Source organism: Rhinoderma darwinii, chromosome 6 (assembly GCF_050947455.1).
Source record: "Rhinoderma darwinii isolate aRhiDar2 chromosome 6, aRhiDar2.hap1, whole genome shotgun sequence".
In the NCBI taxonomy this organism is placed as follows: domain Eukaryota; kingdom Metazoa; phylum Chordata; class Amphibia; order Anura; family Rhinodermatidae; genus Rhinoderma; species Rhinoderma darwinii.
This window is the reverse complement of record NC_134692.1, coordinates 63,572,306-63,596,945: the sequence shown is the minus strand read 5'-3', so window position 1 is coordinate 63,596,945 and position 24,640 is coordinate 63,572,306. Positions and strand designations below refer to the sequence as shown.

Sequence of the window (24,640 nt, the reverse complement as noted above, 5' to 3'; positions counted from 1 at the left end):
CCATTTATCAGTGCGACGCTGGCCACACATCTATGAATTATTAGTTTTTTAACGCATAATTATACCCTCTAATTATGCCCCTGATGTTCCCTGCACTGATTACATATGCCCCCACATTATAAACTGATATACCAGTAAAACCCCAAACACAACTACCACCAAGCAAAATCTGCGCTCCAAAAGCCAAATGGCGCTTCTGAACCCTACAGCGTGCCCAAACAGCAGTTTACGTCCACATATATAGCATTGCAATACCCTGGAGAACCCACTTAACAGTTTGAAATATTTGTCTTCAGTGGCACGAACTGGGCACAACATATTGTGCACTAAAATGTCATATCAGTGGAAAATTTAAATTTTCACTTTGCACCATCCACTGAGCGTTCATTTCTAATAAAAAAATAAAAAAAGCCTGTGGGGTCAAAGTGAACACTATACCCCTTAAAAAATACCTTTAGTGGTGCAGTTTCCAAAATGGGGGTCACTACTTGGGGGATTGTTTTACTATTTGACCCTAGAGCCCTGCCATTGTGCGCCAATGCTGCGAAAATCACCAAAATAGGCCTCAAATGCGCATTTGCTCTTTCAGTCCTAAACCCTGTCATATGTCCAGGCAAATGATAAATGCTTTGAGGGGTGTAGTTTACAAAATGGGGTCACTTCTCAGGGTTTTCCACTCTACTCTGGTACCTAAGGGAGCTCTGCATATTCGACATGGTGCCCGTACACCAGTCCTGCCAAATTTGCGCTGTAAAAGCCAAATGGCTCTCCTTCCATTTTGAGCTCTGCCATGTGCCAAACAGCAGTTTATGGCCACACATGGGGTATTGCCGTACTCATAAGAAATTGGATAACAAATTGGGTGGAGTTGTTTTCTCCTATTACCCCTCAAAAAAAAAAAAGTATTAAGTTTCACTGCCTAATTCTAATAAAATCGATGAAACACCTGTGGGATCAAAATGATCACTAAACCCCTAGATGAATGCCCTGAGGGGTATAGTTTCCAAAATGGAGTCACTTCTAAGGGTTTTCTACTGTACTGGTACCACACGGGCTCTGCAAATGTTACATGGTGCCTAAAAACCAATCAAGCAAAATCTGCATGCCAAGTAGCACTCCAGCAATTCTGAGCTCTGCGGTATGTCCAAACAGCAGTTTATGACCACATATGGGGTATTGCCGTACTCGGGAGAAATTGCTTTACAAGTATTGGGGTGCTTTTTCTCCTTTATTCCTTGTGAAAATTTAAAAAATTCAACATTTTAGTGGAAAAAATTTAGATTTTAGTTCTCACTGCCTAATTACAATAAATTCAGCAAAAAAAACCAGTGGGGTCAAAATGCCCACTATACTGCTGGATAAATTCCTTGAGGGGGTGCAGTTTCTCAAATGGGATCACTCTTGCAGGATTTGCACTGTTTTGGCCCCTCAGGGGCTTTGCAAATATGACATGGCGCCGCAAACCATTCCAGCAAAACTTGAGCTCCAGAAGTCAAATGGTGCTCCTTCTCTTCTGAGCCCTGTCTCCGAACAGCAGTCTATTACCACATATGGGGTATTGCTGTGCTCAGAAGGGTTTGCTTTATAAATGTTGGGGTGTTTTTTCTCCTTTATTTATTGTGAAAATGAAAAAATCTGAGCTAAATCTAAATTTAATTAGAAAATATAACAATTTTAAATTCCTATAAATTCTGCAAAAAAACCTGTGAGGTCAAAATGCTAACTATACCCCAATATAAATTCATTGAGGGATCTAGTTTCCAAAATGGGGTCACTTTTTGGCGTTTTCCACTGTTTGGTCCCTCCAGGGCGTCGTAAACACGACATGGCACTGAAAACCATTCCAGCAAAATCTGCGCTCCAAAATCTGTACCGTTTTGCAAATGTAAATTATTCTTCAGCCAGGCTCCTCTTCATTGTTTGTAATTTGTTGTCCATGGTTATGACCAGCTTTGCGATCCAGCAGCGTTGGCCACATTTGCGCCGTTTTACCCATTTATTTTGCTATGAGAATGGCCGGGATTTCGGGAGCGCGCAGGCTAGAGCTGCACAGTAGCTCTCTGCCCAACAACCTCTCTTCAGTTCTATTCAAGTCTATAGGCTGGACCCCGAGCATGCGCAAAAGCCACCACACTCTCCTTACTTCTCTCCACAGTACACAGTTCAGGCCACTCCTAGCTCTATCCTAACACTGAACCCAGGGTCACCACTATTTTATAGACATAGTGCCGCCCATAGGCAAGACGACATATGCACGCACGTGTCTGTCTGTCATGGGGCCCTTGGATAGTGAGACTGTCACGGGGCTGGAAGAGAATGGTGTGAACCCACTGTGTCTCCAAGGGATTTTACGTGGGGCTAAACCGGGAATCAGAAGTTAAGGGAACTCAAGCATTTCACCCTTTATTCCCTATACCGGGATCTGAACTTCGCTGCTGGGGTGTGATAGAGAAACAGCAGATGTATGCAATGGCAGGTACAGCAAAAGTCAGGGCAGGCAGCAGACAGTCACTCACAGTTGGTAAAGCAAAAATGGAAGGCGGCAGAGCTGTGTCACAGGTCACAAGCAAAAGGTCATGGCTGGGGGTAGGCAAGGATAATCAAAGGTACAAGCTTAGGCCAATCACAGGAAATCCAACAAAGTATAATGCAGGGTATCACTAGTAAACTAGGATGAACCTAATTGCTCAAGCAATGTGCAAAAGAAAGGAATCTCCAAATAGAGGGAACAAAAGAGTGGCACTCACCCAATGATGTTTTCTTTAGTCTTTATTTTTTGGTAGAGAAAAGTGTGCAGAAAAAATGAGTACTACACAGGCAATAGCTGTTTCACGTCAATTCACTTTCTTTCCTTGTAGGCTTGAGAAAGCACCCCCTGTGTCTTACATTACTTGACCTGCTGAAGTTCCCAGGCAGTTTCTGTCCTCCCCCTGAAGGACTGTTAATCCACGCGGTGGTAATCCACTCTCTCTTGTGCAAAACAAAGGGAGGTCCCTTTATTTGTTGGAAAAGCAGGATAACAGATTTGGCACGCGCTGGCCCTTTAAGACTACAAGGGTCACACTAGAAGTGCCGAAGGAGGGCTGTGGTGATGGAGGCTGCGAGTCGACCTGGCAGAGGAAGGCAAGTGGCGCCGAGCAGGGACCAGGGAACGCCATTAGGAAGTAAGTACACGGCAGCAGCGGGGAGCAGGAGAGGTGGACTTTACACTGTCATCACCCTGTTACAAAGTCCAGGGCAGCCATCAGGAATTTCTTGGCCACATACAGCCAAGATGTCTGAGCCCCCCCACCATTACTGGGGGTGGGCAACGGAAAGTGTTGCACTCACGTTTGTACGTTATACGTATTAACTGATTTTAATGCTGATTTCAATTTCAGTGAAGGAAATCATGGAGCAGGCAGTGACCGGTTAATGCTCTGGATTTTGATCTATTTAGTCAAAACGTATCCGACTGTATGGCATATAGTGGGATACGTCACCTGAGGAATGGCCCAGGGGAAACTCCTGAAGTCACTGTCCATGAACAGGGCTGGAGCCTTCTACTAGCGCTTTGCCCAGGGACTATGGCGCTGTTCTAGATGTCCATATACGTAAAGTGAAGTCCGAAGCTTTGCAAAGCCTGAGTACACAGCCGGAGCGTCGGCAACACTCTGACCAGGGATTCCGGCCCTGGAGAATCCCCTGACGTCACTTTACATATATGGACAGTGATGTCAGGAGATTTCCCAGGGATAAAGTCCACTGGTAGAGCACTTGTGATGCTCTCCCTGGGGACTCCGGAATAGCAAAGTCTACTACGCTATTCCATCCTTCAAAAATTAGGTATACCGCCGTCTACCAGCCCGACGGAGGCTAAAAGGACATAATGGAGCCCTGTGAATTATCGTCTACATTGTTTATAGTGTACATTAGGAGATTTCCTGACGTACACAATAAACTTAGGGCAACAACATAATGTGAAGGAGCCTTAAGGGAGGGGAAAGCGTTTGTGAGGATGTAAGGAGTACTAATGCTCCATTTTTACATTGCCATTAAAGTTCAATGTGTTTTTCCACAGCAAAGATAGGAGGCTTACCCTTTGATTTCTGATGCAGATGTGCCACAAGCGTGTAGCAGATCCGCACAAGAATAAGGCCCTGTTCACACAGAGTCTTTTTGACACATTTTTTGCAGCGGAAACCGCATTGGAAATTGCGGCAAAAAGCAGCCAAAATTGCCTCCTATTGATTTCAACGAGAGACAAAGGCGTTTTTTTCCAGCGAGAAAAATAAGTGACATGCCCTTTCTTCGGGCATTTCCATATCTGACCTCCCATTGACATCAATGGGAGGCAGAGAAAGCCTGAAGGAATTTTGAAGCAGATTTTTCTGCCTGCAAAAAACTGTGAACAAGGCCTAAGTCCCATTGTCATTCAAAGCTTATACTCGGCTTTTCCATGTAATATAAGTCGCCTGCTACTTATTGCTGTGGTCGATTTCTTTTCATGGTGCGGACAAAAATACACGTGAAAATTTTTTCGCAGCATGTGAACTGGGTTGCGGAAACCTCATATGCATAGGATGCAGAATCATCGGCATGTCATCGGAATCCATATCAAATCCAACATGTGTGAACGGGGCCTTAGGCGAAATTCACACGAACTTAAAGAAATTAAGGAGGTGGTTTTATTTTTCCCTTCATTTCTTGATCTACTGTTGCGTGAATCACGCACAGCACACAGAAGTGCGTCCGTGTGCTGCGCGTGATTTTGACGCACCCATTGACTTCAATGGGTGCGTGATGCGCAAAAAACGCTCAAGTATAGGACATGTCGTGAGTTTCACGCAGCGGACACACGCAGCGTGAAAAACACGGAAATTCTTCATGTCCCCATTGCCTTACATAGGTCCGTGCGTCGCGCGTGATTCAGGGACGTCAACTACGCGCGTGTAAATAAGGCTTAAGGCCTTATTCACACTAACGTGTATTACGTCCATGATACGCGCATGAAAATCACGCGTGTCGCACGGACCTATGTTAGTGAATGGGGCCATTCAGACAGTCCGTGATTTTCACGCAGCGTATGTCCCGCTGTCAACTGTTTGCGTCCTCAGGATGCAGACACAGTTGAACTTAATACTGAAACAGGGAACAATCAGGTCCCTGCTTCAGAATTAGTTCAGAGCGGAGGAGCAGGGGGAGCTCCTCCAGTCGCTGAGAATTCCCCAGGCACAGCGCTACTTTAAGCGCTGTACTCGGGGAAGCCCTTGACATAACTGTTCATATACGAGTCGGCAACGGGGATTCCGCTCAAGGAGTAGTCACTGACGTCACTGTCCATATATGGACAGTGGCGTCAGGGGGTCTTCCATGAGGGAACCCCCGGACACAGCGTAGACGGAACGGTTATAAAATGGATGCAAAACTGACCTAGATGGCTGTTTTTAACGGCCGTGACCCGAACCCTGTTGTGTGAATAAAAACAAAAGAAATTCCTGCGTGGTGTGGGGTGGGTAGGAGATGCGGGGTGGTATTGAGTAGCTGTAAAGGCGCCAAAAACTATCTACTCCCTGAAGTTATGGCTGGTATTTGGCGTCTTTTCAGGCTCCCATGGCTGCTTTGAAGATTTGTTCTGAGGTCAGTGGACAGCAGCTGCCTTTTAGGCTCTCTCTCTTGGCGCGGCCTTAGTGCTGCACTGAATATAATACACGTGACATTATAATGTGTGTGTCAGACTTCAGTGTGGCACCAAGGCCGGAGCAGAGAAGGAGAGCCCTGACATGGTACACAAGTATCGAATCTATCATGTATCCAATCTATCACCATCTATGCACCACTCTGATAAAATTGGCACATTTTAAGACCCTAGACTACCTTTTTGGTGTACCAGTGTGGTAAAAACTGATGTTAAAAACGGATATTAAAAACTGATGACAACTCATGGTTTTGTAGTAAAAATTGTGAAAAAGCCTGATGGCATCTGATATATTTTTGCATCAGTTCTTGCATTATTTGTAATCACTGGAGAGAGACAAAAATACAATGAAAGGCTAGTAAAATTGGGCTTGTTCAGCTTGGAAAAAAGACGTCTTAGGGTGCATTTACATATATCAGTAGTATGAGCATCCGTTTTTTGTCTCTCAAGTGATTACAACTGATGAAAAAACTGATGCAAAAATTAATCAGTAGTCATCAGGCTTTTTGACGATTTTTACTACAAAACCATCAGTGGTCATCAGTTGTCGTTAGTTGTCATCGGTTTTTACCAACCGTTTTTAACATCAGTTTTTACCACAATGGCCCACCAAAAAGGTAGTATAGGGTCTGAAAATATGACAATTTTATCAGAGTGGTGCATAGCTTTTGATAGATTACATACATGATAGATTAGATACTTGTGTACCATGTCAGGGCTCTCCTTCTCTTTTCCGGCCTCAGCGCTACACTGAAGACTGACGACACATTGTAATGTCACGTGTGTCATATTCAGTGCAGTGCCAAGGCCGGCACCAAGAGAGCGAGAGCCCAGAAGGCAGCTGCTGTCCACTCAGATCAGATCTTCAATGCAGCCCTTTGAGCCCGCAAAGACGCCAAACACTAGCCCTAACTTCAGGGCGTAGCTAGTTTTTGGCACCTTTACAGCTACCGAATACCACCCCGCATCTCCTACCCACACTACACTGGGATTTCTGTTGTTTCTATTCACACAACAGGGTTCTGGTGTCGGCCATTAAAAACCGTCTAGGTCCGTTTTTGACAGCTGTTTTGTATCCATTCCGTGTCCGTGTTTTCCGTTTTTGACACATTTTTAAAAACAGATGAATTTCATGTGTAGATAATGAAACAGTGCCCTCTGTAGATAATGCCACAGTACGCCATGTAGATAATGTCACACAGCCCCCCTGTAGATGGTGCCACACGGCGCCCCCTGTAGATATCGCCAACCCCACTGTATATAGCACTACCCCCTTTCCCTGTATAGTGCCACACACCCCCCGTAGATAATGTCACAGTACCCCTTATAGATTTGTCACACAGCCCCCTGTAGATAGCACCATACGGCGCCCACTGTAGATAGCGCCACACAGTGCCCCGCTGTAGATAGCGCCACCCCCACTGTTTATAGCACCCCCTTCCCCTGTACTGTAGATAGTGCCACTGAAGCTGCCTCTAGCAGGGGAATCCCCAGCCACAGCATTGCCGATCCTGTGGCCGGGAATTCCCTCCAGGAGGAGTCCCTGACTTCAATGCCCATATATGGACAGTGGCCTTAGGGGTTTTCCTCTAGGAGCGGAATTCCTGGCCAGAACATTGGCAACAGGGATTCTGCTCAATCAGTAGCCACTGACGTCACTCTCCATATATGGATAGTGATGTCAAGGGCTTCCACGAGCACAGCGCTTAAAGTAGCGCTGTGCAAGGGGAATCCTCGGCGAGCGAAGGAGCTACTTCTGCTCCTCCGCTGTGAACTAATTCTGAAGCAGGGACCTGATGGTTCCCTGCTTCAGTATTAGTTCAACTGTTGACAGCGGGACATATCGGGATGGTTGGGAGGTAGTCAGGGGCTCTGCTTGGAGCAGAATCCCTGGCAATGCTATGACTGGGGATTCCGCTCCCAGATCACATCCACCTTCCCGCGGCGTGCTGCCGGAAGGTGCATGTGGCAGCACCCAGCATTCATACGGCTACAATGTACTAAGACAGGAAACGGCTCCGGACCTTCCTAGGAGCCGGACCCAGAAACGCTGCAGGTAACATTTTTGGATTCAGCTCCCAGGGAGGTCCTGCTCCTTACGGCGCCACAACTGATGTCCCCTATGCCAGAACAGGAGGTAAACTGAAGTGGGCGCCAGACATATGTGAACGCACCCTTAGAGGTGATCATATTAACATTTATTAGTATATGTGTGGTCAATACATAGAACTAGCATATGATTTATTCTTTCCAAGGACTTCACAAAGGACCAGGGTACATTAATTTCGAGTGGAGGAAAGATGTCTCAGACATCAATAGAGGAAATAGAGGAATAGAGGACATCAATAGAGGAAAGGCCTCTTTACACTTAAAGTAGTCAAACTGTAGTAACGGCAGACACTATGCCAGCTTTTAAAAAGGGCTGGATACTTAAGTAATGACAAATGGCATTAAGGATTATTATTAATCTTGCAGTAAATTATATATATATATATATATATAATCCATAACTTGATGGACCTGTGTCTTTTTTGCAAACTATGTAACTATGCAATTGTCTAGAACAATGACAATGACTGAAACATTGGAAAGTGTATTAGCAAAAAGTTGTGGCTATTTATATTTTTAATATAATTTAATTTTATGCTAACATTTTTTTTTACAAATTGTGTCTCTTTATTTTAAATGTTAAAGCATGAGTGGCTTTTAATTGTTGTATTGTAAAATCATGAACTTCTTTCATTTTCTAGGGAATCAATAGATCATACTGATACTGTGTGCCAGTAGAAAAAAAGTTTTGTTCAGAGTTCTACATAGCTTTTTAGGTAGCATTTAAATTACAGGTGTAAGCAAAGACACAAATACAATAGACACATAAAACACAGGACAATGAGACTTTCACACAATAATGGAAATCGCTTTACATTTTGCTTACTGGTAAAACAAGTCAGCAGTACTTAACATGTATACAACAGAGGATGTATATAAAGACCGTTGTCACACAAGCTTTTCACCAAAGCATTTTGCGTGGATTGAACGGTTAAGCAGTGCAAAATGGGAAAGGTCAGTATAAGCTTATTTTTATAAGCTGTTTTGTTACGCAAAAAAAGTTTATAGAGGACAATGACACACAGTATTTACAAAAAAAAAGACTACATTTTTTTTTAAAAATGGCATTACATTATATTGCATTACAAAACTAGCCAGGTATAAACCTGTACGAGCAGCTGATCCTGGAGGGCAAGCCCTGATTTTTATGTTTTTTTTTCCGTTAGCTGAAAATATACAAATTAAAGAAAAACGTTTTCCAAATTTCAGATTATATGAGTTAACTATAATTATTAAATCTACAGATCATCTTCTATGAAGACAGAAACTTTCAGGGTCGCTCTTATGAGTGTAACTCTGAGTGTCCAGATTTGTCATCATACTTCAGACGTTGCAACTCCATCCGTGTAGAAAGTGGAAACTGGATTTTGTATGAACATCCCAACTACAGAGGACATCAGTACTTTCTTCATAGAGGAGAGTATCCTGATTTCCAGCAATGGATGGGTTACAATGACTCAATTCGCTCTTGCCGCTTGAGCCCTCAGGTAAATTCTGTAGTTACCAAAAGATTAAAAAGCAATTGTAACATCCTGAATTTATTCTTACAAATTGGTTGAAGTATCACTTCAATGGTTAATCCATGTATTTTACTTTAAAGGCTATGAAAACCTTAGACATGGAAAAAATATTTTTTTATATATGTTAGTGGTTACAAGGAGTTAAAAAAAAGTTGCAGTCTGCAATCTTTGTTCCTTCATTCTTTTTCAGGCACCCTGACACCCTGTCAGTTTGCAACCTGCTCCTAGTTTCAGATTTTTCTCTTGTAGGCATGTCCTCTCGTTATACATGCTGGAGGTCTGTGACTCCAGGCTGCTGCTGTCTTCTCTATCTCTTATATATCAACACAGCTTTCTCTCTATACTAGCCTTTGTGATATTTCCTCTGTTTTACTCCCTATCTACACTCTGATACTGACAGATTAGGTATCTGCCATCTTACTGAAGAGTTGGAATCTTTCCCCCCTCTCCACTCTCTGATCTGCTATGTACAACCTCCTCCCCCGCCCTTCTGCTCTCTCTAACACTAAAAGAAGGGAGGGGTGAGTAGATTGTGCCTGCCTTTCAGGAGAAGTTGATTAATAGATTTGAGCTAGAAGCCGCAGCACAGCCGGTTATCTATAAGAGCTGCACAGACTCTAAAACAGCAAAATTGGAGGTAATTTTTTATGAAAATTATTTAGGAAGTTGCTTAACTCAACATTTAGGATGCAAATGAACAATAAAAAATGGCAGTGCAAAGGTTATTATAGCCTTTAATTTACATGAGATCATGCACCAAATTTACTACTATTGTTAAATGTACTGCTAAGAGACAGTCGCATTATATACATGACAGAGATCTGCACATCAATGCTAACAATTGCTTTAATAGTCTAAATATATTTATTGAATTGTTGAGAGTTTACAAAGATCATATCTTTAGACAAAAAAAATATAAGAGAGCAGCAATATGCAAAAAAGATGGGAAAAAATACGAGGGTGCAAGCCTCACGACCTTAGCTTCACATTCTATAATCAATATATGATAATCCAAGGCATAGGCAGCACTCACAGGGATGATCAAGTGAAAAAGTGACGCTTTATTGAGCCATGGTAATACAATGGTTCAGCCCCCATCACAGACATTTCTTACGCTTGAGAAAAGCCCATGATGGTGCCTGAAACATTGTATTACCATGGGTGAATAAAGCGTCACTTTTTCACTTGATCATCCCAGTGAGTGCTGCCTATTCCTTGGATTATCATAGATGATAGATAGATAGATAGATAGATAGATAGATAGATAGATAGATAGATAGATAGATAGATAGATCAAAAACAACATACTACTGTATACATAAATTTGTGTGGTGTTTAATTGAAAAATGTCCTTTTGTTTTAAAGCATCAGGGATCATTCAGAATCAGGATTTATGAGAGAGAAGACTTCAGAGGCCAAATGATGGAGTTCACTGAAGATTGTCCTCATGTGCTTGAGAAATTCCGCTACAATGACATTAATTCCGCTCATGTGCAAGATGGATATTGGATGTTCTATGAAGAACCCAACTACAGGGGACGTCAATATTACCTGAGACCTGGAGAGTATAGGAGATACTCAGAGTGGGGTGCTGCTACTCCTAAAATTGGTTCTTTCAGACGGGTTCACCACTTTCATTGATTTAATAACAAATGTAATTAGCATTCTGTTACAGTATTGAATTCTGTTCAGTAAAATATTTTTAAATTACGCAAATTATGTCCTGTTTTTTTGTATTTGTTTTAGATTTTTTCTTTTGCATACAATACCTGCAGAATATAAAAATAAAAATAAAATGATCTATAAGAAAGAAACATTCAAATAGGGCAAATACAGGATTTTTATAGTGGGGGTTCCAATTGACTTTTTACGTACACAATGAAACAGATTTTTTACTCAAAATATGGCTCAAATTGGTTCACAGCATGTTTGCCAATTATATTAAATGTTTTAGACACTTTTTTTTTACACGCTCGAGAAAGGGTGCATTGCTTAGTTGCGGGGTCTAGTGAAAGATTACATGGATTAAAATGCGACATCATGCACCAAAAATGTGCCAAAATTTTGGTGGAAAAAAAACTTACATAAACTAAGTCAGCTAATAGTTGGTATAAGGAAGCGAAAAGCGTCTAGCATCTCCAGCTAGATGCGCCAAATTTATCATACAGCACGCAACACTTTGATCAATTTGGTACATTTTCTGACTGCCTTGTCTAAGTTTATGCTGTTACCAACAGCTCTGGGCACTGGGCAGAGTATCAGGGACCAATCTGATGGTCCCTAAACATGTGGTCGCTGTGAAAACCTATCACAGCGACCACATTTGTTTTATTTTTACTTTTCTGGCAGAAAATCTCCTGCCTCTTTTCTTCTCCTCAAACATTGTTTCAGTTTGAGGAGAAGAAGAGACTCGAGAGAATTGCTGCCAGAAGAATACAGTTACAGTTACAAAAAAATACAGTTACACTCATAAAACATTCTCTGTATAGATAGATTTCTATCTATCTATACAATCTATCTATCTATCCATCTATCTTTTTTTCTATCTACCTTTCTTTCTTTTATTCTATTAGAATAGGCAGGTAGGGAGTATATAATTATATATATATATCCACATATATATAATATATATAGCAATAGCGGTTTATTTTTTTGTTAGCGGTAGTGTAGATATACCAGTTAGTTTGTGTGTTTTATAAAAAAAAATTGTTTAGTTAGTGTTAGTGACGTTATGGCGAGGAAGTTGTTGAGCGCCGAGGAGGCATACGCCATGCTGTGGTCTGAGTCGGAGACCGCATCAGAGATGGCGTCAGAGATGGAACCTGTTTTGTGCAGTGACGATGACAGCGTCACTTCAGGTTCATCTTCAGGGACGTTGTCCCTGATGCAGTTGAAACTGCAGAACATGAAAGATAGGGCCAAGCAGAGCTGTAGCACGGAACAGCCTGGTCCCTCCAGTCCAGGCTCTTGTATGGGCACCTGCCCCATCTTTTGGGCCTAGAATGCACGGATTTACTGCCACTCCAGGCATAACCGTGGACAATACAAATTGTGTCCAAATGGATTACTTCCATTTATTTATAACGGACGATATCCTAAATCTGATTGTCCACGAAACAAATTTATATGCCACTCAATATATAAGGCAGAAACCTTCATCCACCCATGCCAGAGATTGGACGCCCACCAATTTGTAGGAATTAAAATTTTTTTTGGGGCTCACCCTAAATATGGGTATTGTCAAAAAGCCCTCCATTAGGTCTTACTGGTCAACAAGACCCGCCCAAGCCACCCCAGTATATTCTGCAGTAATGCCCAGGTCTCGTTATGAGACAATAATGAGGTTCCTCCACTTCAACGACAACGCACATGCCCCCCCCAAGTACCGATGCAAACCGGGATCGGTTGTTCAAAATTAGACCACTGATAAATACCCTGAATAATTTATTTCTGCAACTCTACACCCCTGAGCAGAATGTAAGCGTGGACAAATCCCTCCTCAACTTTCATGGAAGATTTAGCTTTCGCCAATATCTACTTTCCAAAAGGGAAAGATATGGAGTTAAGCTTTACAAATTGTGTGGAAGCGGGTCAGGATTTACCACCGCCTTCAGGATTTATGAAGGGCGGGACCGCTCAATAAATGTTCCTGGATGCCCCCCTGATCTTTCCACCAGCAGTAAGATCGTGTGGGAGATAATGCAGCCTCTGCTTCACAAGGGGTACCACCTGTACTGCGACAATTTTTATTCCAGTGTGCCCCTGTTTAGGCATTTGCATGCTGCAAGGACTGGGGCATGTGGTACAATGCGCAAAAATCGAATTGGTTTTCCACAGCAATTAGTGGGGAAGCGCATGGCAAAGGGGGACTCCTGTGCTTATGCATCTGAGGAATTGCTGGCGGTCAAGTTCAGGGATCGCAAAGACGTGTATGTGCTAAGCACGATTCATACCGCAGGAACAGTAGCAGTGAGGGAAAGGGGGGCAACATCGGACAAGCACAAACCAGTGAGCGTGTCCGAATATAACAAGTACATGGGGGGGGGGTGGATTTAAGCGACCAGGTTTTACAGCCGTATTTAGTGAAGCGAAAAACAAAAACCTGATACAAAAAAGTGGCCATTAATTTGTTACAGGTGGCCATCCACAACTCATTCGTGCTCTACAAAAAAAAAACAGAGGCAGAGACACATACCTGGATTTCCAGGAAAAAATTATTGAAGGCCTCATTTTTGATGTTCAGGACACCCGAGAATGCCCCCAGTCTGAGGATGTCACGTGACTGACTGAAAGACACTTCATCAGTCGGATTCACCCAACACCAACCAGAAGCAACCCCCAGAAAAAGTGTCGCGTCTGCAGAAAAGACGGGCACCGCAAAGATTCCCGATATTTCTGTCCCTCATGTCCCTCGCAACCAGGCCTGTGCATTGAGCCATGTTTTAAAAAATACCACACTGTTCTGCATTATTAGATTTTAGTTAATTAGTTGAAAATATATTTGCCCTACATTACATTTTTATTTTTCCCCTGATTTTACTCCAAGGGTGAGGGAGGGAATGGGTTGGGGGTGGATGTCATGTTTGCATGTTTTCTAAAGTTCATATGGTGGAGAGCTCCGTTTGCATAAACCTGCAATTTCTTATTTTAGAAAACCCCAAAAAATAAATTCCCATTATACCCGTAGATTAATATTTTGGGATTTCTGCTTCAAGAGCAGATATTTTGGAAGTGTTAAAGAAACTCTGTTGAGTTTTGTAAAACCAGCTTTGAAAAAAAGCGATTTGTGAAATAATCTTCTTCTATCCTCCGCCCTCCTACATCTCTATGTGATAAATAAGGCCACATATTTGGTATCCCCATGAGAAGTGGCAGAATGTGAAAGGAGATTAATTTTGTCCGTGGTCTAAACTGTGTGTGAAAAATGCTGGTATAAACGGACACATTTGCTAAAAAATTGCTAATTTTATTTTGATCCATCTTATTCAAGAAACTTTCAGAAGAAAACTGGACTTTCTAAAAATATGATAAACCCCTTGAAGAAAACCTTGTGGGGTCTACTTGTGTGAATGAAGTAATTTATGGGGTGTTTCTAATGTTTCAGCAGCATTACGCCCCCAAGAAAACAGTATGCGGCTATAAAATCAAATGCAAAATTCCTGGACCGAAAAGGCCAAAAAGCCTCCTTTTATGCCAAGCCCTGGCACATGCCCGTACAGTGAATAAGGCACACATATTTGGTATCCCCATGCACGGGAGAAGTGGAAGAATGTGAAAGGAGATGAATTTTGTCCGTGGTCCATACTGTGTGTGAAAAATGCTAGTGCAATTGCTAAATTCTTGCATTTTTTTCCAATTTTGCCCACTTTAGAGAAAAAAATAAAAATGATATATACTGACAAATTCCACTAAAACAAAGCCCTATCTGTCCTTTAAAAGAGTGTAAAATTCAAAGATGAACTTTATTCACCTGCAGAGTTATAGTCATCTAAAGAAGCGTATAGCAAAATTGTGAAATTTGCTCTGGTCATTTAGCTGTAAAACAGCCTAGTCCTTAACAGGTAAAAAATTAAAAAGAAATAGCTACAATATTTAAAAAAAGAACAAACACATTATACAGACTAAACGATAATTAATCTAAAATGAAACACTTCCTTTAAGAAGAATTGTGTTGAAATTAAAGCCCAGATGATTAAAATACTTTAGTAGAAAACTGAAGGAAAACATTAAATTGACCTCTCAAATGTTCTGATCTACTTGAATTTGTGTTTTTATCATGTCTGCTCTAAAAGGAATCGTCCAGGATTTTTTCCAAATTTAAAGCTAGGCTTATCTATGGGCTGTATCTGGTATAGTAGCTCACCATAATTCTGGAATTCTCTATGAAGTCCTGTAAAGGGAAGTGTCCATATATGTGTATATATATATATATGTGTATATATATATATGTGTATATATATAGTATGTATGTATACAGTGTGTGTGTATATATGTATATATACACATATATATATAATATATATGTGTATGTATAGTACATATAATGTATCATGAGCCAGGGCTGTAACTACAACAGCCCTGGTCATGAATACGGTTGGAAACAGAGCAGGACAATTAGCATGTCCCTGCTTTGTTAGGAAACCATTGAGACAAGGGATAGTTATCCCCTGTCTCCATTTCAAGTCTCCCGCGCGCACGGACTGTCTCGTGCAGGCTCTCATGAGTCGGCTGGTGATACATTATCACCATGCCGACCCATGCTAGCCTGGGGCAAGCGCCACACTCCCCGCCGCCAGCGTACCGACAGGGTTAAATAGCCCTGCATCGGTACGCTCAGGAGCCGAGCTCAGGAGCCGAAGCTGAAGAAGATCAGCTGAGAGCTGCCTGCCGATTCTCACACACACACCACCGAGGGCTCAACTCTTTCTCTCTCCTCCAAAGACCTGGGTTCCTGCTGCTGTCTCTGCTGCTCCACAAAGTCACGCTAAGTATCAAGTGTAGCAGCAGCTACACTTAACCCTGTCTCTCCCTGTCTCCTGCTGTAACCCTTGCTTCCCTGAGTTAACCCCTTGATCTCCCTGAGTACTGTCCCTACTGTCCCAGAGTTAACCTCTTGCTCTCCCTGAGTAAGTTAATCCCTTGCTCTCCCTAAGTTAACCCTTGCGTCCCTGAGTTAACCCTTGTTGTCCCAGAGTCCCTGAGTTAACCCTTGTTGTCCCAGAGTCCCTGAGTTAACCCTTGCTGTCCCAGAGTCCCTGAGTTAACCCCTTGCTGTCTCAGAGTCCCTGAGTCAACACTCGCTGTCCTACAGTCCCTGAGTTAACCCTTGCTGTTCCCCGAGTTAACCCTTGCTGTCTGTTTTACACAGTAACCCATTCCCCTTGTTCCTCCTTATCCCTCATTAACCCTTAGTGTATAGGGAAAGTTATATTAGGGGGGAGTGGGATAGAGATAGTGAGCGTGTGAGAATCACAAGTAACTTATGTTTATTGTGTTGTAACGTAACTGTATTCTGTGTATGTTTATGTAAGTGGGTGGCGGTATAATATATTGATACCGTGTTTATACTGTACGGTGATTAGTTACTGTATTATACATATGAGTGTGATTACTGTATGTTAATAAATATTACCTTTATTTACTATACGGTCTTATTCCCTTGAGCAGCCGCTAAAGCAATTAGATCGACGTTAGTATAAGGAAAAGGTAGGGGAACTAGGCATAACCCTAGTGACCCTGATTATAAAGGCGGTAGTAATAGTGGGTGTCACTAACCAGTGAATCCCGTTATTACCCCACCCCCTTTAACATTGGCGAGCCAGCCCATACTGCTTTCAATTTATTTCTGTCTTTTGTACAATAAAATTGTGTTAAAACGTGAACTGCAGATAGGCGGCGAGGCGTGGACAGGTAACGTACGTACACGGTGTAGTGTTGGGTTATACTGTGCGCCTAGACCTTTTTGAAGTTCAGACGAGTAACACAGTTTTATTTAAGGCTTGATACAGGATATAATTGATCAGCGAACCTATTGTTTTTTTTGTTTATTTTCTGAGGTATTAACGTCTTTTATTTTGCTTTGCGGCGTGCTGCTCTACGGCGACGAATCGTCGGGCGAGCGAGCAACTTATACAAAAGAGTTTACAGAAGTATCAACGTCGGTGTTCTTCCGGTGAAGTCCAGCTGATCGGGAAAAAGCGTTCCGGAAGAAAAGGACCTTTTTCAAAACAGCGGGTGACAAGGAGGACAACGCAGACGGAGATGACTTCTGCAACAGTGAGTATGGACTTCTCTACACTTAAACACCTCGCCAAACACAGTAAATTTAATCCAGTAACACCCACGACATACAAGTCAGCAGGAATGCTGTGGTCCACTCTGCTGGACGAGGCTTATGCACATGATAAGTTGTGTATTAGCAAGAGGAGTGTTCTTAACAAAACCTCCAAACGTCTCCACATGCTCGCTAAACTTATCTGTGTGTATGAGGAGACGTGGAAACCTGATTACTCAGAAATGAATAGTGATTCCCCAAATCTTCACTGCCATTGTTGTGTCAACAATGTGAAGCAGGTTTGTGATTTGCAGACACAACTGGCAGAGAATGCCCAATGTAGAGATCAGCAAATTTGCATGCTGGAATCGCAGGTGATAGATTTGAGAAATCGTGGTGATGATATTGATGCACAGCTGACTGGGTCTTATGCTGTGATCAATGCGTTTAAGGTTAAGGCAGCATCTACGGATGCGATCATTGCCAAGTTGAATGATGAGCTTGCTGCTAGGTCACAATTGGTTGCCAGTATGCAAAACATCATAAAAGATTTCTCAAAAATGTTACCGGCCTTGTCTTTTTCAAGCCCTGATTCCGCTGTAAGTTTGCCCTCTACAGGGCAAAAAGGGGGGAGTAGTAAGAGTGATGGATCAGATGTCACAAATCATGATCCCATCCAGAAACCTGAAGGTAACATTGTTACGAAAGTGTTACGCAGATGTAAGCGTACGATATTTAGAAGTGCATCCCTGGCCATGCAGAACTTTAAGAGATCATGCACTGCTGGCTGCCCTAAGTCCAGCAGAGCATGTACTGTTAAATGTTTTGCATGTGCCAGATCAGGCCACATTGCGAAGTACTGCGAGTCTTTGAGTACTAAGAAATGTGGTCCTGTTAAATGCTTTAAATGTGGTCAGATGGGACATATTGCAAGGAACTGCCACGGCATAAGCAACCATGGAAAGCCCAGTGAAATGGCAATAGAAAATGGCCACGTCAGAACAAAACGTGGATTTAGACAAAATGGCTGCACAAGAGTCTCCTTACAGCCTTATGTGCTCCGCCACGTACTTAAGGGTCTAAATGACCAACCACAACTAGGGAGGAGTTTAGGAAGTTGGCCATAAATTGCATGTTCAGTCTGGTGTTACGTCTGTAATGGTTGTTTATGGTCTGTTGTGTTTGTCCCCAGTTGTCCGTTTGTTTTCACTTCTTCAACTTGCTCATCCACCCAGTGATAATCCTTCTCACTCTTGTGGCGATTATGTACGTTGGACTGTTCTGCGTGTACCGACGAATGAAAGGACTGGTTGAGCAAATACAACGAGGTCAAGCAGAAAGCCACGAATACATTCGTAGACAGGGTCTAAGGACATAATGATACAGTCCTGCGACCCAGAATTGTTTATTATTGTATGTGTATATATATATTTGTAAAGTGTAAATCTTAATCAATGGGTCGTACAAAATTTTCAAGGTGTACATATAGACGTTCTAGGTGTTGATATGTGTCCGCAACATAGGCATACTCAGTGAGGACGCGCCCGTCCCACAGCGAGTGTGTGTACGTGTAGGCGGGCATATATTTACAGCCTGTTGTCACCCCATTTGCATGTGTACCTTGCACGTGTTTATGGAGGAGTAGTGTGAGATGCTGTTTAAGCATGAATCTCTATATGTACATATACCTATGGTTGGTGGGGGAATATTTTTGTATGTTTGTTTATTTTTCACTTTGTTTGTATGATTGGGTAGTCTGTAGGTACCCTTAGGGACAGGTAAGGTATTCACACACCCTTGTAGGTATTTGCCACCTCAACCTGAGAACTGGTATGGTCAATATGATGATGGATTGAATGTCAGAGGGGAAATGGAAGGCGATGCTCCACCCCACAGTAGATTCCTGGGTACCAAGACCTCACCTCCTCCTCGGGGATGATAACCTGACATGATGAAGACCTGGATATCGGCCCACAAAGATTGTTTCGTCTTCAATCAAGATGCTGGCTAAAGTTGGAAAAGTAATGGATCACGTACAAAAGGTTGTTGAAAGTTGGACTAAGCCATTCCAAGGCTGACCATATGAGGGCACAAGTAGCCTTACACGGGTCGGCATGCTAAAATTGGATCGGCCACTGGAAAGACCTGCTGACGCCACTTAACAGGAAGAAACTCCAAGCAAGAAAGAACAAGAAATCTGCGGTTCATGGACTTTGAGGTTTTCAAATGAGCTTTGTTCGTTTGATGAGCTTTGAGGCTTCCTTCTATGGACTGTGAGTTTATTTCAACCCCGTTCTATGGACTATGAAGGTTTCTTCGTTCTATGGACTATGAAGGTTTCATTTCAACTTCGTCTGATGAGCTTCGAGGCTTTGTTCTATGGACTAGGAGATTTAATTTCATCTTCATTCTGTGAACTTTGAGGTTTTGTTTCTTTGGACACTAGACTCCAGAGTCAGAGGACTGGCGGGAAGGTGTCCTTGAGGAGATAGCTGATGTCGAATATCTAGGTCTAATAGTATACTTCCTTCCATCTCAGACCATTACCAGTAACCGGGGAGGTTGAGGGGGTAAATAGAACCCCACAAACACTTCCCCAAATTGCATTGTCGAGTCCCCGACAACAGGGGGATTGTAAAGGGAAGTGTCCATATATGTGTATATATATATATATATATATATATATGTGTATATATATAGTATGTATGTATACAGTGTGTGTGTATATATGTATATATACACATATATATAATATATATGTGTATGTATAGTACATATAATGTATCATGAGCCAGGGCTGTAACTACAACAGCCCTGGTCATGAATACGGTTGGAAACAGAGCAGGACAATTAGCATGTCCCTGCTTTGTTAGGAAACCATGAAGACAAGGGATAGTTATCCCCTGTCTCCATTTCAAGTCTCCCGCGCGCACGGACTGTCTCGTGCAGGCTCTCATGAGTCGGCTGGTGATACATTATCACCATGCCGACCCATGCTAGCCTGGGGCAAGCGCCACACTCCCCGCTGCGAGCGTACCGACAGGGTTAAATAGCCCTGCATCGGTACGCTCAGGAGCCGAGCTCAGGAGCCGAAGCTGAAGAAGATCAGCTGAGAGCTGCCTGCCGATTCTCACACACACACCACCGAGGGCTCAACTCTTTCTCTCTCCTCCAAAGACCTGGGTTCCTGCTGCTGTCTCTGCTGCTCCACAAAGTCACGCTAAGTATCAAGTGTAGCAGCAGCTACACTTAACCCTGTCTCTCCCTGTCTCCTGCTGTAACCCTTGCTTCCCTGAGTTAACCCCTTGATCTCCCTGAGTACTGTCCCTACTGTCCCAGAGTTAACCTCTTGCTCTCCCTGAGTAAGTTAATCCCTTGCTCTCCCTAAGTTAATCCTTGCGTCCCTGAGTTAACCCTTGTTGTCCCAGAGTCCCTGAGTTAACCCTTGTTGTCCCAGAGTCCCTGAGTTAACCCTTGCTGTCCCAAAGTCCCTGAGTTAACCCCTTGCTGTCCCAGAGTCCCTGAGTCAACACTCGCTGTCCTACAGTCCCTGAGTTAACCCTTGCTGTTCCCCGAGTTAACCCTTGCTGTCTGTTTTACACAGTAACCCATTCCCCTTGTTCCTCCTTATCCCTCATTAACCCTTAGTGTATAGGGAAAGTTATATTAGGGGGGAGTGGGATAGAGATAGTGAGCGTGTGAGAATCACAAGTAACTTATGTTTATTGTGTTGTAACGTAACTGTATTCTGTGTATGTTTATGTAAGTGGGTGGCGGTATAATATCTTGATACCGTGTTTATACTGTACGGTGATTAGTTACTGTATTATACATATGAGTGTGATTACTGTATGTTAATAAATATTACCTTTATTTACTATACGGTCTTATTCCCTTGAGCAGCCGCTAAAGCAATTAGATCGACGTTAGTATAAGGAAAAGGTAGGGGAACTAGGCATAACCCTAGTGACCCTGATTATAAAGGCGGTAGTAATAGTGGGTGTCACTAACCAGTGAATCCCGTTATTACCCCACCCCCTTTAACAAGTCCATTTCATCTCGTAGTTCAAGCATGCATCTCCTGTCTTAGTTTAGGACTGGGAGCCATCTTCCATAACTACTTCACGCTTCATGGGTGGAGCCTACCCAAACAGGGGGGGCAGCATTTTCAGCCCGGGACGGACTGGACCGGGGAGAGACGTGCCGAACGTCTGTAATACTCCTCCTCCTCTCTGACGCTGCACACAGCACATGCAGGCAGAGAGAGAGGAGCAAGTCTGCAGGAAGAGCAAGTCTGCAGGAGGAGCGACGAGCAGCAGAGGTAAGTTCATGCCTTGCTGGGACCGGGACCCATGACGTGAGTATACTGCAAGGGGGGGGGGGTATGGGCATTTTACCGACAGCAGAGGGCTCTATGGGGCTGGAATAATCCACCCCATAGAGCCCTCACATCACTATAATGCAACGATTAGTGTGGGTGGGGGAGGGTCTGACTGTCTGACTTACTGCAGAGAGCTCTATAGGGGGGGATTCTGCCCCCCCCTTTAGAGCAGTCAGTCAGATGCTCAGACCACCCTAACCTTTCAGTATAGTAACTAGTCAGGGTTCTATGGTGGGGGGATAATTCCCCCCTATAGAGCCCTCTGCTGTCAGTAAAACGCCCCCCCCCCCCCTGCAGTATACTCCTGGCTTTGTAGCTTTCCTGTGCTTAATTAGCGTGGGAAAGCTACAAACAGGGCTGTGACTGGTGAGTCTCACAGTCACTCACAGTGCACACTGAATGCGGCAGCTGCGGCAGCCAGTCTGACTGTGAGTCTCTGACCAGTCACCACCCACACGCAGCAGAGACAGGAGAGACTAATATTAAACCCTCAACTACTACAGTTTCACAGGGATTGTACACTATAGTGTAGTGGTTAGCTTGTCTGCCTTACACATGGAAGGTTGCTGGTTCAAATCCCAGCTGGGTTTTTTTTTTGTTTTTTTAAAATAATATCTTGTATTGGGCTTTGTTCACACTAGCATTAATATACGTTTGCCTCTCTTCCGTCAGAGGAAGAGAGGATCGATACGTTAAACGGAAAGCAACGGTTCCATTAGAATTACCATTGCTTTCAATGGTAATTCTTTTGTATCAGTTGCTTTCCGTTTGTCTCCGTTCACTAGGTTTCCGTTCTTTTGAACGGAAATAAAAGTTCTGCAGACTGCACTTTTGTTTCCTTTAAAAAAAAAACGGAAACTTAGCGAACGGAGACAAACGGAAAGCAACTGATACAAAAGAATTACCATTGAAAGCAATGGTAATTCTAATGGAACCGTTGCTTTCCGTTTAACGTATCGATCCTCTCTTCCTCTGACGGAGGAGAGGTAAACGTATATTAATGCTAGTGTGAAAGAAGCCTTAGGGCCTGTTCACATCAGCGTTGGCTTTCTGTTCTGGGGTTCCGTTGGAGGTAACCCTGCAACGGAAAGTCAAACTGAAACCACAGCTTCCGTTTCCGTCACCATTAGCGCAGTCGACTGCACTATTGATTCCGTCACAAAAACGGAAACCTGCCGGAATGGTGACGAACGGAAACCATTAGCAATGTTTCCGTCACCATTGATTTCAATGGTGACTGAAACGGAAGCTGTGGTTTCAGTTTGACCTTCCGTTGCGGGGTTCACCCGACGGAAACCTCCCACGGAACCCCAGAACAGAAAGCCAACGCTGATGTGAACAGGCCCTAATCCTTCCCCATAAACCTGCCCCCGCTAATTAAAATAAATATATTATATAATGTATATAGCGCTGTATCCTGTATCCGTCAGGTCAGCGGGACTGACTTATTCAGTGTCAGCGAGTCCTGCAGGATCGAGTTCATAACTTAGATGTGATCGGTAATAGGCGATCTAATGGATTCAGGTCTCAGCGCAATATACAGCTGCTCTGTATACAGGATACAAAGCAGCTGTATCTCAAAAAGTGCAAATCATTTTCAATAAAAAGTAATTAAAACTTGCATCAATCGCAGTAATAGATATCTTTATATATCATAGTGACATGTCCGAAGTTTTCATTGGTGGGGGACCTAGCACTGAGGCCCCACCGATCGCTAAAACGAAGCAGCAGAAGTGCTCGGGTGAGCGCTGTGCCGCTTCATTTATGATTGACTTTCAGCCGAGTGAGCGGTGTACGGACTCCTAGACTTTCTTTTGAGCCCGTACACTGCTCCAAGGAAAGCCAAACAGAATTGAAGCGGCACACCGCTCACCCGAGCACTTCTGTTGCTTCGTTTTAGCGACTAGTGGGGGGTCTCAGTGTTCGAACCCCACTGATCAAAACTTCTGACATGTCAAAAGTTTTTAAAAAAGTTGTTACACTTTAAAGAGAATCTTTCACCTGTCCACAGATTTGCATTTGAGTGCAGCGTGTAATGGTCAGGGCTGCACAAACTCTGGGGCACTTTACATTTTTTTTTCCTACCCTCTTTCCTTACTTAGATATCGGTGCCGTAATGTTTGGCGCCGATATTTAAATAACCCCATGAACTGCCAATGGGGCGGTAATTGGCAAGGGGGCGTGTAACATCGCTGTGACACTGTCCAATCCGCTGCGGACAATGTCAACAGCAAGAGCTGGAGAGAGGAGATCATGTGCACACGCACGCTCTCACTCTTCAGCTCTCGGTAGGCAAGTACAAGACTGTGATCTCAGGTGAGAGATCAGTCTTGTCGTCCTTGTCTGCCGAGAGCTAAAGAGTGAGAGCGTGCGTGCGCGCACAGCTCCGATGCCATGAAACAGAAGAAGAAGAATTCACACTCTTCTTCTGTTCCTTAGTGGTGGCGGAGCTGCGCTCTCGCACGCACGCGCTCTCTATCCAGCTCTTGCTCTGAAACTGTCTGTAGTGATTGCACAGTGTCACAGCGATGTTACACGCCCCCTTGCCAATTACCTCCCCATTGACAGTTCAGGGGGTTATTTAAATATCGGGCACCAAATATTACAGCACCGATATCTAAATAACGAAGGAGGCTAGGAAAAAAATGTAAAGTGCCCCAGGGTTTGTGCAGCCCTCCCCATTACATGCTGCACTAAACTGTACATGTATGGGGAGATGAAAGGTTCTCTTTAAAAGAAAGGTGTTATAATTATTATTTTTTTATTTGATATGTTTTATTTTATGGGCCTAATTTTTCTTATTATTTTAATATGTTTCCGAAGGTAGCTATTTATTCACATGTTTGTACGTCTGTGGGGGCAGCCAACTTTATTTTTATTTTTCATACTGCTAATTTTTGTTTTGTAGGTTCCGCTGGACCATTTGGACTACGTCGTAGATTCGTTGGACTACCTCGCTGATGTAAGCTTTTTTTCTTTTTTTTAAAAATAAAATGGTTAAAGTGGATTGTGTGGAAGAGTTGTCATTTTAATAAAATAAATTACTTTATGTCTCTGTTTTTTAATACTTCATTACCGCCTTAGTAATGGCTGCTGTCTGATCGAGAGCATCCATTACTAAGAAGGGGCTTAGTGTTAGCCAGTAATAAGGCCGTCACTAACCCCTATTATTACCCCGG

At 43.2% G+C, this 24,640-nt stretch overlaps 1 protein-coding gene across 3 annotated transcripts; it reads left to right on the top strand.

Annotated features, from left to right (window-relative positions):
* The first annotated feature begins 8,731 nt into the window (after positions 1 to 8,731).
* Positions 8,732 to 10,947, top strand: LOC142656336 (gamma-crystallin-3-like). Of its 3 annotated transcripts, none has more exons than XM_075831238.1 (3): positions 8,732 to 8,740; positions 9,031 to 9,273; positions 10,672 to 10,947. In XM_075831238.1, exons 1-3 carry the CDS (start codon positions 8,732 to 8,734, stop codon positions 10,945 to 10,947), a joined length of 528 nt encoding a protein of 175 aa, XP_075687353.1. The 3 variants fall into 3 exon arrangements, with proteins under 3 accessions (XP_075687353.1, XP_075687352.1, XP_075687351.1); XM_075831237.1 differs by having other exon boundaries at positions 9,031 to 9,282; positions 10,678 to 10,947; XM_075831236.1 differs by having other exon boundaries at positions 9,031 to 9,282.
* Positions 10,948 to 24,640: the final 13,693 nt, after the last annotated feature.